Source organism: Leucoraja erinacea, chromosome 14, assembly GCF_028641065.1.
Source record: "Leucoraja erinacea ecotype New England chromosome 14, Leri_hhj_1, whole genome shotgun sequence".
Taxonomy (NCBI): domain Eukaryota; kingdom Metazoa; phylum Chordata; class Chondrichthyes; order Rajiformes; family Rajidae; genus Leucoraja; species Leucoraja erinaceus.
The window spans coordinates 41527760-41541540 of NC_073390.1; the positions used below are offsets into that span (position 1 = coordinate 41527760).

The 13781-nt window shown below is 48.2% G+C and overlaps 1 protein-coding gene across 1 annotated transcript; it reads right to left on the reverse strand.

Annotated features, from left to right (window-relative positions):
* Positions 1–1137: 1137 nt before the first annotated feature.
* ptmaa (prothymosin alpha a) lies at positions 1138–12864 on the reverse strand. The gene is made up of 5 exons (XM_055646238.1): positions 12608–12864; positions 8864–8932; positions 6840–6936; positions 4968–5032; positions 1138–1748 (listed from the first exon to the last, which is right to left on the reverse strand). Exons 1-5 carry the CDS (start codon positions 12650–12652, stop codon positions 1707–1709), a joined length of 318 nt encoding a protein of 105 aa, XP_055502213.1. The 5' UTR covers positions 12653–12864; the 3' UTR covers positions 1138–1706.
* Between the last annotated feature and the right edge of the window lie 917 nt (positions 12865–13781).

Here is a 13781-nt window from a genome sequence, read left to right on the forward strand (position 1 = left end):
AATTCATAAACAGGCCCACCACTGATTTTCGGACACCCCTGGTTCCAGGACCGTTCTGGATTGCTGGACCAACAGAGGTTGCGGCCTCTGAGAGGAGTCCAATGGCACCGGAACGTTCCGCCTAAGCATACTTGCCCAAGACATCACAAGACACCAATTACTTATCCTAATTATCCCATACCTAACACTCCTCCCCCTTTAACTTGGGAGGCAGGTAATAACATTTCTGTTACATACATAATACTCCTCCCCCTTTTAAGTCTATTTCACCTGTATGGTATATGCTCTTTTCCTACTATTGTGCGCTTGTGATTTTAATTTAGTATTAGTCCTTTCATTACAGTTTGACTTGACACCCACATAGGAGATTAGTGGTCATTGAGTGCTGACATGGATAGAGAAGTGGTTGGCAGACAGGAAACAAAGTGTAGGGATTAACGGGTCCCTTTCAGAATGGCAGGCAGTGACCAGTGGGGTACCGCAATGCTCAGTGCTGGGACCGCAGCTATTTACAATATACATCAATGATTTGGTTGAAAGGATTCAAAGTAACATTAGCAAATTGCAGACGACACAAGCTGGGTGGCAGTGTGGACTGTGAGGAGGATGCTATGAGAATGCAGGGCGACTTGGACAGGTTGGGTGAGCGGGCAGATGCATGGCAGATGAAGTTTAATGTGGATAAATGTGAGGTTATCCACTTTGGTAGCAAAAACAGGCATGCAGATTACTATCTAAAAAGCGTCAAGTGGGGAAAAGGGGAAGTACAACGGGATCTGGGGGTCCTTGTTCATCAGTCAATGAAAGTAAGCATGCAGGTACAGCAGGCAGTGAAGAAAGCGAATGGCATGTTGGCCTTTACGAGCCCTATCTAGCTCTCTCTTGAAAGTATCCAGAGAACCGGCCTCCACCGCCCTCTCAGGCAGAGAATTCCACAGACTCACAACACTCTGTGAGAAAAAGTGTTTCCTTGTCTCCGTTCTAAATGGCTTACCCCTTATTCTTAAACTGTGGCCCCTGGTTCTGAGGTGTTTCAACCGAGGACAGAGAGAGTTCATTCGCAGTCATTTAATTAGTGCGAGAGGCGTATTTTATTTTAAAGTGTTATACAAGTTAAAAAAAATCTCCGGGAGACAATTCATCAGAAAAACTCGGCAAAATAAAATTGCGGTTTATTGGACATCAAATTGGTTCACACATACAACAGGCCGCAATGGACAGTATCTCGGACAAAAAGAAAAAAATGATCTTTGGCCTTTCCACCTCATACAAACCAACTACTTATCGTACAGCTAAAGTACATACACAATTATCGCAATGATCAAATTAATGGTGTGATTTTATTTATTTTAATTTTTTTCTTTTTTACAGGTTACCTTTATGATAATGTGGTGAAGTCTTGGTCAAACCACCAGTGTCGTCCGTTTTACAGAAGAACTTCAAAGCCCTGTTTGGTCACCAGAGGTCGCTGCTCAAATTGGCAGCTCCCCAACCATATGTACAAAAATATAAAATGTAAATGAAAATACAAACAAACTCTCCTTTTAGGATTTTAAGAAAGAAGGAGGGCAATGAAGTCTGAGTAACTGTACTTTAAAAAATTCTGCCGCGGACTTACATTGGTGTACACCCTAGTTAGAGACAGTGACCAAGCTTCATGGACAGTGGAGATTGGGGGGGCGGGAGATTGTGGGAGGAGGTACACTCTACTCAGCTTCTGTCTTCCGCTTCTTCTTCGCAACATCAGCCTAGGGGGGGGGATTTGAAAAAAAAAACATTAAAGAATGATTGGAACTTCTAACAACATTACGATTATGTAGTCGGCTGCTCTACATCAGTGAGACCAAACGCAGGCTTGGCGATCGCTTCGCCCAACACCTCCGCTCAGTTCGCATTAACCAACCTGATCTCCCAGTGGCTCAGCACTTCAACTCCCCCTCCCATTCCAAATCCGACCTTTCTGTCCCACGCCTCTTCCATGGCCAGAGTGAGGCCCACCGTAAATTGGAGGAGCAGCACCTCATATTTCGCTTGGGTAGTTTACACCCCAGCGGTATGAACATTGACTTCTCCAATTTCAGGTAGTCCCTGCTTTGTCCCTCCTTCCCTTCCCAGCTCTCCCACAGTCCACTGTCTCCGCCTCTTCCTTTCTTCTTCCCGCCCCTCCCACCTCCTCATCAGCCTGAAGAAGGGTCTCAACCCGAAACATCACATATTCCTTCTCTCCATACTGAGTTTCTCCAGTATTTTTGTCTAATTACGATTATGAAAGTGACTTTTGAAGAAAAATAAACTTCAGCTGTTTCCAAATTAAACATTCTAACTGAATATATTCTAACCGAACATCTAACACAAAGAGTGAAAGGCCTGGATAGAGCAGATGTGGAGAGTCAAGGGCCAGAGGCCATAGCCTCAGAATTAAAGGATGTATCTTTACCAAGGAGATGAGGAGGAATTTCAGTAGTCAGAGGGTGGTGAATCTGTGGCATTTCCTTTGCCACAGACGGCTGTGGATACCAAGTCAATGGATATTTTTAAGGCAGAGATTGAGATTCTTGATTAGTGCGGGTGTCAGGGGTTATGGGGAGAAGGCAGGAGAATGGGGCTAGGAGGAAGATAGATCAGCCATGATTGAATGGCGGAGTAGACTGGATGGGCCAAATGGCCTAATTGTGAACTAACCCTCCCATCCCCGTCGAAGGGATCAAACCTCAAAAAGGCAGCCAGCATCATCAGAGACCCACACCACCCTGGCCACGCTCTAATCTCGCTGCTGCCATCGGGGAAGAAGGTGCAGGAGCCTGAAAACCGTGACCTCCAGTTTCAGGAACAACTTCTTCCCAAAAACCATCAGGCTCTTGAACACTGCTCAACACTAACCTCAGCAACTGTGATCTTCTACGCAACATCTTTAGTTGCACTCGGGATTGTGTTCTCTACATTTTTTTATCAATTATTATTTATTTTATAACTGTATTACCTGTGTGTATTGCATTTACGTATATTAAGATGATGCAGTAGAATGTCATTGTTTGATTTTCAGTACATGTGACACACTTCACTTGACTCCTGACTTAACATCTATATTACTAAAAGTCTGATCTTGGCCGTTTTTGGCCCACTGTGCTGCGATTTCCAAGAGAACGCCGCCACCTAAAGCCGTAATTTTTGGCCACCTCACTCAGAGCCCCCCTCCGCCTTCCGGGACCGGAGGATTTTTCCCCTTGATGAAAAATCAGAGATATTAATGTTTTTTTTAAATTGGCCATTCTCTCTGCTGCCCCCGCTGGCGGCAGGAGGGAGGGACTATAAAACATGGAAGTGCAGTCCATCACTCAGTCTCTGCCAGACCCAGGAAGCGAGAGGGTCACGGCTCTCTGAGCTGCGAATAACACTGAACGCACATCTACTCCACGGTGCGGCTGTAAAGTGGCTGCCTTTTTTTAAAGTTTGGGTTCACAAAATGAATTTTGGTTGTCAGGTAGCTGCAGCCCAATTGTTTGCCTCGCCTTTTTCCACAAGTTTATGTTCACAAAATGAATTTTAGTTGTCAGGTGGCTGCAGCCTTGGCTAAGCTTTTAAAATCTTTGCAACATTTGGATGCCAGCCCAAGAATCCATTCGGCCCACAATGTCTATACTAGCCCTCTGGAAACCAGTACCTTCGGCCCACAACACCCATACTAGCGCAACAGACAGCCCCCCCCCCCCTACTGGTGAGCAATATTGGAATTGTAGGAGAGGTGGAATATTGCGTTGGTGACCAGCCCTCCCGTGTGATGCTGGGACCCAACGGGTCCCACTTAGTCTAGTAAAAGTTATATTATCTTCCCCTTTGCTCCACTAATTGTGAACGCAGTTCACTGTACAGAAAGGTTTGCTTTGTATTTACTGGCAAAGACCTCTCAGTTCTGGGATCTTTTACAGGTATCCAAAGCAGTGAACTCATTTACTATTCTGTTAGATACACGATGGCGGCACGGTGGCGTAGCGGTAGAGTTGCTGCCACACAGTGCCAGAGTCCCGGGTTCCATCCTGACTATGGGTACTGTCTGTACAGAGTTTGCACATTCTCCCAGAGTCGTGTGTGAGTTTTCTCCGGGTGCTCTGGTTTGCTCCCACACTCCAAAGACACACAGGTACGTAGGTTAATTGGCTTGGTAAAGGGCCTGTCCCATGACCTAATTCACGACCTCTGCCGAGTTTGTTCTTGACAGATACTCGCAGCATGGTCGTCACAAGGTCGTTGCTTGGTCATAGTTAGGTCGTGATGCTAGTCATAGGTACTCGTGGCATCAAGTAGGTCGGGGCGTTTGTTCTAGCCTGATGAAAAATGTCCATGTGTAAAAAAGGTCGTGAATTAGGTCGTGAAAGTGGGACAAGCCCTTTACACATGTTTAACATGCTTATATGTTCACAAGTTTAATCAATAATGTTTTATTATTAATGTTTAATGTTTTATGTGTCATTCCTAATGCCCCTGTCCCACTTAGGAAACCTGAACGGAAACCTCTGGAGACTTTGTGCCCCTCCCAAGGTTTCCGTGCGGTTCCTGGAGGTTGCAGGTAGTGGAAGCAGGTGGGGAGACTGACAAAAACCTCCGGGAACCGCACGGAAACCTTGGGTGGGGCACAAAGTCACCAGAGGTTTCCATTCAGGTTTCCTAAGTGGGACAGGGGCATAACTGTCACTGAACATCATGTTGTCACTTGCGGGTGGAGCACCAAGGCAAACTCCTTGTATGTGAATACTTGGTCAATAAACTTATTCATTCATTGTAAATTGTTCCTGGTGTGCGTAGGATAGTGTTAGTGTGCGGGGATCGCTGGTCGGCATAGAGACGGTGGTCCTAAGGGCCTGCTTCCACGCTGTATCTCTAAACTAAACCACTGAGAATAAGGTTCATGTGATTGTCACCAACTGCAACTCGTGTTCACTGTGACAGGCAGGCACATCAGAACTACCCACCTCTTCATCATCAGCCACTCGTTTCTCTGCCGCTCCCTCAGGTTCTTCTTCATCACCTTCTTCATCTAGGAGAAAGTACCCACAGAGTCAACAATGCATAGAATGAACATAGACTAAACTCAGCGGGTCAGGCAGCATCGCTGGAGAACATGGATAGGTGATGTGTCACAGAGTGCTGGAGTAACTCAGCGGGTCAGGCAGCATCTCTGGAGAACATGGATAGGTGACGTTTCACAGAGTGCTGGAGTAACTCAGCGGGTCAGGCAGCATCTCTGGAGAACATGGATAGGTGATGTTTCACAGAGTGCTGGAGTAACTCAGTGGGTCAGGCAGCATCTCTGGAGAACATGGATAGGTGACTTCAAAGTCCCGTTGGGTCACCAGTTCAATGTTTGATTTGGGTTGGGATCCTTCTTCAAACTGGTTGGTTGGAGGGGGACTAAGCGCAGTAGGTCATAGGTGAACACAGATGAGAGGGGGGTGGGTTGATAGGCAGATGGTGGGACAAAGGACAGAAACAAAGGGAGAGCTGTAATCTTCCCCGATGATCATTGCATTCAAGATACAATGTACACTGTGATCTGTACACTGTGAATGGCTCGATTGTAATCATGTATTTTCATTCCATTGACTGTTTAGCGTGCGTTGGCCATTTTCATTCCGATCAGGAAAGTGTGTGTAGAATATTGTCAATTTACTGTTAGTTTAGTTTATTGTCATGCGTACCGAGATACAGTGAAGCGCTTTTGTTGCACGCTAAACAGTCAATGGAAAGAAAATATATGATTACAATCGAGCCATTCACAGTGTACAGATACAGGATAAGTGAATAACGTTTAGTGCAAGGTAAAGCCAGCAAAGCTCAAGGATAGTCAGAGATAGACAAAAATGGTGGAGAAACTCAGTGGGTGAGGCAGCATCGATGGTGCGAATGAATAGGTGACGTTGCAGGTCTAGACCCGAAACGTCACCTATTCCTTCGCTCCATAGATGCTGCCTCACCCGCAGTTTCTCCAGCACTTTTGTCTACCTTCGAATTTTCCAGCATCTGCAGTTCCTTCTTAAAAGATAGTCCAAGGGTCACCAATGAGGTAGACAGTAGATAGATTTATTAACATGCTAAAGTTCAAACAATGGCCAAGATACACGTCTTGTTGGTAATATTTCTCACTTCCAAAGGACAAAAAAAGTCTCAGAATAGAAAATGAGAATGAAACTTGGGAGGCCATTTGAGATCCTACAGGCGGAGGTTGGAACCATGCGTGCTATTCCCCAAGTGGCCAGCGGTGTCACTGTAAAGGAACAATAACAACAGTGGAACAAAGAATGTGACGTTTCACAGTGCTGGAGTAACTCAGCGGGACAGGCAGCAGATGGGAATGGGTGACGTTTTGGGTCAAGACCCTTCTTCGGATCTATGGGAACACAGCTTGATGGTGAGGACTCAAACACACTCGCTGTCACATGAGTATTTCGTGAAACGAGGTCACACTACTAGAAATAGACTTTTAAATAAAATATTCTCATAGAAATAAAAACATCTTTTAAAAATAACACACTCCAGACTCGAAATAACCCAAATCAAACATTCAAAAATAAACCCACTCCAAATGACCTACCTAGCTTTTATTTTTTACCCAAATCATTTGAAGATTGGATGTTGATCTATGCTGAAAATTTGACGTATTAACGTGAACATTATTACATTTGATGGTCAAATTGGTGTCAATATATCTATTGTATTGTATTAATATGTACATTAGTACGTTAACATTAATGTCTATTAACATGTTAATGTTGATATGTCCATTAAAATATATTAAAATATCAACAATATATTAATCTACAATAATATTAACGGGTAAAAAATACCTTCTTCATCCTCTTCCTCCTCGTCATCCTCACCAACATCTTCGCTTTCATCCTCAACCTCATCTGATTTCTCCTCTACTTCCTGCTCCCCATTCTCCTGAAGACGATAAAGAGGCAGTGAGTCACTCTAGAGCACGCAGCCCGGCGGGAGAGAGGGCGCAGACTGGCTGAGTAACTCCTATTCCCACTCTCTCTCGAGTCAGAGGGTGGTGAATCTGTAGAATTCATTGCCACAGAAGGCTGTGGAGGCCAAGTCCGTGGATATATTTAAGGCAGAGATAGATAGATCGCTTCTTGATCAATGCGGGTGTCGGGGGTTGCGGGGAGAAGGCAGGAGAATGGGGTTAGGAGGGAGAGATGGATCAGCCATGATTGAATGGCGGGGTAGACTTGATGGGCCGAATGGCCTAATTGTGCTCCTATCACTTATGATCTTATGAGAAACCCATCTGTCCTGGGCCTCCTCCATTGCCAGGGAGAAGCCACATGCGCACACACTCACACACTGGAGGAGGAACACATCATAATCCACTTGGGTAGCACCCATTCCCCTCACGATCCCATCCCCGTCCCCTTACACCCATCTCCCTCCTCCTCTTCTCTCCATACCCGACACTCTTTTGTCCCCTTTTCACCTCCAGCCTTTGTCACTTACTCCACCCATCTGCCAACCACCCATCTCACCTGTATCCACCCATCACTCGCCAGGCTTTGTCCCACCCACCACCTCTCCTCCAGCTATCCACCCCCGGATCAGTCTGATGGAGGGTCCCGACCAGAAACATCCTCTGTCCATGCAAGTTCCTCCAGTACTTTTACATACACCACAGTCTAGGGTCCTTCCGCTGCTGGACATTGAAGGGCACATAGTCCGGTGGGAACACTCCTCAAACAAGGGAAGGGAGATCATCCCATGGGAGTGGCAAGAGGTTTAAGTTAAAAAAAGACACAAGGTGCTGGAGTAACTCGGCGGGTCAGGCAGCATCTGTGGAGAACATGGAGAGGTGATGTTTTGTGTCGGAGCCCTTATTTGGACTGATTTTACTGTGGGCGGTAGCTGGAAGAGAGGTGGGGATGGGATAAGGTCTGGCAAGTGATAGGTGGATACAGATGAGGAAGGTCATTAATTGGCAGATGGGTGGAGTAAGTGACAAAGGCTGGAAGCGAAAAAAGACAAAATGATGTCAGATACGGAGAGGAGTGTAAATGTAAAGCCGGGGGGGGGGGGGTTCTGACCCACAGGTTCCTCCAGCACTTTGTGTCTTTTTTGGTATCTGCAGTTCCTTGTTTTTTTCCCTCAGTTTAAAGGTTAGATAAGATATACAGCATGGAAACAGGCCCTTCGGCCAAACTCGTCCATGGCGACCAAGATGCCCCATCTAAGATAGTCCCATTTGCCTCTATGTGTCCTTCTAAATCTTTGCTGTCCAAGCAGATGCCCAACTGCCTTTTAAATATTGTTATATTGCTACAGGGAGTGCACATACAGCATGGAAACACGCCAATAAAGTCCACGCCCACCATCGATCACCCGTTCACACTAGTTCTGTTATCCCACTTGCTCATCCGCTCCTTGCACACTAGGGGGCAATTTACAGAGGGCCGATTGCCTACAAACCTGCACATCTTTAGGATGTGGGAGAAAACTGGAGCACCCGGGAAGAACGTGCAAACTCCACACAAATAGCACACGATCATGCCAGGATTGAACCCGGGTCTCGGGCGCTGTAAGGCAGCAACTCTACCCGCTGTGCCGCCCTCAAGCAGCAATAGACAATAGGTGGAGGAGTAGGCCATTCGGCCCTTCGAGCCAGCACCGCCATTCAATGTGATCATGGCCGATCATCCCCAATCAGCGAATGTCCTTTATTACTGAACATGCCACCATTCAATGCATGGAGAGTTGACCTGCCTGTGTGTTTTATTCGGAATGGTGGTGGATTTTTGAAATATTTATACCTGTGTGAAAAACAAGCCGCCCCCCACAGTCGCTGCCCGACCCGCTGGGCCACTCATTCACTCACCGCCTTGCCGTTTGCTGGAGCGTCGCCCTTGCCGTTCTCCGGCTCCACCCCGGCCGCTTTCTTCAGATCCTGGCGACATATTTAGCAAGATTAGCAGGGGGGAAAAAAAGATGCAATGCCGGCCCCAGGGAGCGGGCGTCTATACACACACGTTAATACACGCACACGCAGAAGAAGATAAATACACACACTGCTCATACACCTTGCAAATAAATACACTCACATACATTCAAAACAATCACCACCTCTCTCACTCCTCTCACCCTCCCCTCTCCCTCCCCCCTCCCTCTCTCTTCATCTCCCCCCCTCCCCCCCCCCCCCCCCCCCCCTTGTCCCTCCCCCCCCCTCTCTCTCCCCCCCTCCCCCCCCCCCCCCCCCCCCCCCCCCTCTCTCGGGAGAGACTCTCCCCCTCTCTGTCCCTCCTCCATCTCCCCCCCCCCTCTGTCTCTCCCTCCCTCTCTCTCCCCCTCCCCCTCATTCTCTCTCACTCCCCCTCTCTCTCACACAAACATCCTTTCACCTCCCCTGCCTAAAGCGACGCAAATCCCCCTCCGCTCTCCACTCGCGGCGACATTATCAGACTTGCAACATCCACTTTGCAATCTTTCACGGAGCGTAAAACAAAAACTAAATTGTAACGCTCCGACCGAACAAAGAAACGACCACCCCATCCAATAAAAGTATGCATTCGTTAACAAATTGCATGCATGATTCCCCTCTCCCAGAAAGACAACTTTAAACGTCAATCTCTCCTTGTTTGCGATTTCTAAATATCCCATCACCTTTCACTGCGTCTGATCGATCCTCGCCCCCATTGAATGAATTGTTTCCTAACCTGTATCTCCTAATCCTTATAAAACTCTCATTGTGCAAGGCCACTTCTTTCACCATCCAAAAAAAAAATCTATCGTGGGATCAAAGTGAATTGTGCCCCCATTGTAAGAAGGCGCGATCTCCACTCGGCTCCATTACACAAAATTACACAGGCAGGGGCGGAAGGAATATTAAAGGCAGGCAGGCAGGCAGGCAGCCAAGCAAGGTCGGTCAACCTTATTCTTAAACTGGTCGACCAGCTAGAGATGACAGAAAACGCGATAGAGACTGGTCCGACTGGGCGGAAGTTAAACTCCAGTCGAAAGAATGCAAACAAAAATAACACATCTCGAATCCACTAAACATCGTGTAGCTAAACCCTCTCCCTCAACCCAGCTTGGTGGAAATAAACCACGGGGAGTGTTTAAAGAATATATATATATACATAAAACATAAGCAAAATGCTAAATATCAAGGTTTAAGAAAATTCCTTCAACTAACATACTTTCTCCAAACAACCACCTTTCCGGGGGCGGGGGTGGGGAATTAATGTTATTTGAGGGGGAAAAGCAAGAGGGATCTGGACGCGATCGATATATTTGCTCAGCACATCTATCGCGAAAAATAAAACTATAAACATGAAAAGTCAACAAATGTCATCTGGTTTTCACGTAAACGCTCGATGGAGTTTAGTATTGAAGTCAGGTTGCCAAGTTTAGCTTTATCGACAAAAAATAGGTGCAGGAAGTGGCCGTTCGGCCCTTCGAGCCAGCACCACCATTCAATGTGATCATGGCTGATCATCCACCATCAGTACCCCGTTCCTGCCTTCTCCCCATATCCCCTGACTCCCTGAGCTAAATCTAACTCTCTCTTGAAACATCCAGTGAATTGGCTTCCACTGCCTTCTGACTCTCTTTTCCCCCCCCCCCCCCCCCCCCCCCCCCCCCCCCCCCCCCCCCTTTCCCCCCCTCTCTCTCTCTCTCCACTAAATCGACCCCCCTCCCTCCTCGTGCTGCAAGTTGCTGCTCACATACACATGAATTAATATGTTGATCGAGTCGGCGGGTCCCGCGGAGCAGCGATGGTGAAGGCGGGCGGCACAACACAGTGTGTGGGAAGGAACTACAGATGCTGAGTTACACCGAAGATGAGAGAGAGCGAGAGACACAGAGAGACAGAGAGAGAGAGACACAGAGACAAAACCCGGAGTAACTCAAACCCGAAAGGTCACCCAGTCCGTTTTCTCCAGAGACGCTGCTGCCCGAGTTACTCCAGCTTTTTGTGTCCATTCGATCCAAACCAACAATGCCCCAGAACAGAAGATAAACACACAAATGTTGGGGTATCTGAGAGTGACGGGCGGCATCGGGGGGGGGGGGGGGGGGGGGGGGGGGGGAATTGGGGAGGTTGAGACCCCTTCCCCGCAGATGCTGCCTGACCCGCTGCGTTACTCCAGCACTTCGTGTCTTATCTTGGGTCCAAAGAAAACAGCATCTGCAGTTCCCTCCTACACAACAATGCACGTCGGCGGACAACACCTTCTCCCCAGAGACGCTGCCTGTCCCGTTGAGTTACTCCAGCATTTTGTGTAGAGCCTCGGCGTCCGACACCTGAACTCATTCAGAGGTGACGGTGGCAGAGAAAGTAGACACATTTCAGTAAGATCTACAGGGTGAAGCGGGCAATGTGGAAACGCCTCGTCGCACACTGCCCGACCCTGTGATCTTGCTTCAATCAACCCCATGGGGATACACAGACTCACACTCACTCACTCTCACACACACATTCGCTCACACTCACTCACATGCTCACTCATACACACACAAACAGATCAGGCATCAGACCCGGAGATATATCCCTCTCTGCTCGTAAAGCCCAAAGAAAAAGGCGCAATCGCCTTTTGTAGAATGATTTATTAACAGATCCACCGAGCGACAGAGAGCGGGGCTTTGACCCGAGCAACGCAGAGCAACAATAGAGATTAAAGATTAGCCTCCAAACCAAAGTCAGCCAACCTCCCCGTCAAATAGCAGCTTCGGGGAAAACTTGACGTTGGTGACTTAACATCCAAATTGACACCCCCTCCTCTCACTCCACTCCCCCCCCCCCCCCCCCCCCTCCCCCCCCCGATCTCTCACCCCCATCCAGAATTTAAAAAAAACTTTCTGTGCAACAGCATTCCGCCTTTCGAAAAAAAGCTTCAAAGGGCATTTCACCCCCTCCCCTTTGCTGAAACGCACAACCCAGTTTAACCGCACACCAACTTTCATAAGTATCTGACACGTCGGGCAGTTCGCAACTCAGCCTTTTTTTCTCCCGTTTAAAACAAAATCTTCAATATAACATTTTTTTGGGGAAGTGATAATTGACATCGCATCGCAAACAGGCAGTGTGATCACAAACGAACATTCCTTGCACAATGCCTCAACATGCGGTTTGTTGCATTATTGCAAACTGGGATAACTATATACACACACACACACTGTATTACACTGTACTATGCATGTGTTGGACGGAACTGAAGATGCTGGTTTAAATCGAAGGTAGACCCAAAACGCTGGAATAAACTCAGCGGGACAGGCTGTATATACATAGCTGTGTGTGTGTATATATATATATAGCTGTTGCAGTGTATAGTATAAATAATATGTGTACATAAATGTATATATACACATATATTCACATACACGCGTATATATATATATATATATATATATATACACACACATAAATATATACACATATATTCTCACACGCACGCATACACACACATAGACCCAGTCTGAAGAAGGGTATCGACCAGAAACGTCACCCCTTCCTTCTCTCCAGACATGCTGCCTGTCCCGCTGAGTTACTCCAGCTTTTTGTGTCTACCTTCTACACATAATATATATTTTGTGCAAAGACCACACGAGCCACGCAAGTTACCTTCTGGGGCCGCTCCACAGCTTTCTCCACCTTGCTGGTTGACATGGTGCGGCTTGCTTGCGTAGAGTTTGGGTGCACAGAGGCAAGTGCAATGCAATGGGGCGGCCGCAGTTCTGTGCCTCTGTTTGAATCTGAAAGAGGCAAGTGAAGTGCAATGTAATGGAATGGAATGGAGACGGCAGCCGCAGTTCTATGCCTCTGTGTCTGTCTCTCTCCTGCTGCAAACAAGGCAACAATGAGCAGCAGCGCTGCAGCCGATCGTCACCGCCCCTTCCCGGGCCCCTCCCCCTCCCTCCCCCCGGGCTCATCCCCCAGCCCCGCCTACAGCCCCTGTGATTGGCCAGCACCCACCAAGCACTACAGTACCCACCAAGCACTACACCTCCAACCTCTGTGATTGCCAGCCCCCCAGTTAGCAACACACAGCCCCCAGCCCCTCTGATTGGCCAGCTCCCTCCAAGCAATACACCCCCAGCCCCTCTGATTGGCCAGCTCCCTCCAAACAATACACCCCTAGCCCCTCTGATTGGTCAGCACCCACCAAGCAATACACCCCCAGCCTCTGTGATTGGCCAGCTCCAGTTAGCAACACACCCCCAGCCTCTGTGATTGGCCAGCCCCAGTTAGCAACACACACCCAGCCCCTGTGATTGGCCAGCCCCAGTTAGCAACACACACCCAGCCCCTGTGATTGGCCAGCTTCCACCTAGCAACACACCCCCAGCCCCTCTGATTGGTCAGGCACCACTTTAGCAACATCCCCCACACAACCCGCCCCGACTGCACTGGTTGCTATCAAAGATCCTATAGGGTCTTTGGTTGCTATGGGGGGGGAGGTGGGCGGTAGCTAGATGACGACACCGCGCCCGAGGTCCTGCCCCCCCCACCACTTTCCCATGACGTCATATGCGCTCTCTCTGATTGGCGGGGACGGCCGTCCGTCACATCGCGTCACCCGCTCCTCCCCTCCCCCCTCATCCCCCAAAATACACCAGGGGAGCGCACCCCTAAATACAGTCACTGCTCCCAGAAGAATGGGGGTGGGAATGGGAATGGGGATGGGAATGGGAATGGGAATGTGTGGGATGGGAATGGGAATGGGGATGGGAATGGGAATGTGGATGGGGAATGGGAATGGGGGTGGGAAGGTGGGAATGGGAATGGGGATGGGGTG

What these genes read in the sequence shown, in the direction of transcription:
- ptmaa (XM_055646238.1), bottom strand. Translation starts at nt 12,652, where the DNA reads ATGTCAACCAGCAAGGTGGAGAAAGCTGTGGAGCGGCCCCAGAAG. An exon ending in CTCCAGCAAACGGCAAGGCG is followed by an intron (nt 6,937 to 8,863) that starts GTGAGTGAATGA and finishes TATCGTCTTCAG; the next exon opens with GAGAATGGGGAGCAGGAAGT. An exon ending in GAGTGGCTGATGATGAAGAG is followed by an intron (nt 1,749 to 4,967) that starts GTGGGTAGTTCT and finishes CCCCCCCCCTAG; the next exon opens with GCTGATGTTGCGAAGAAGAA.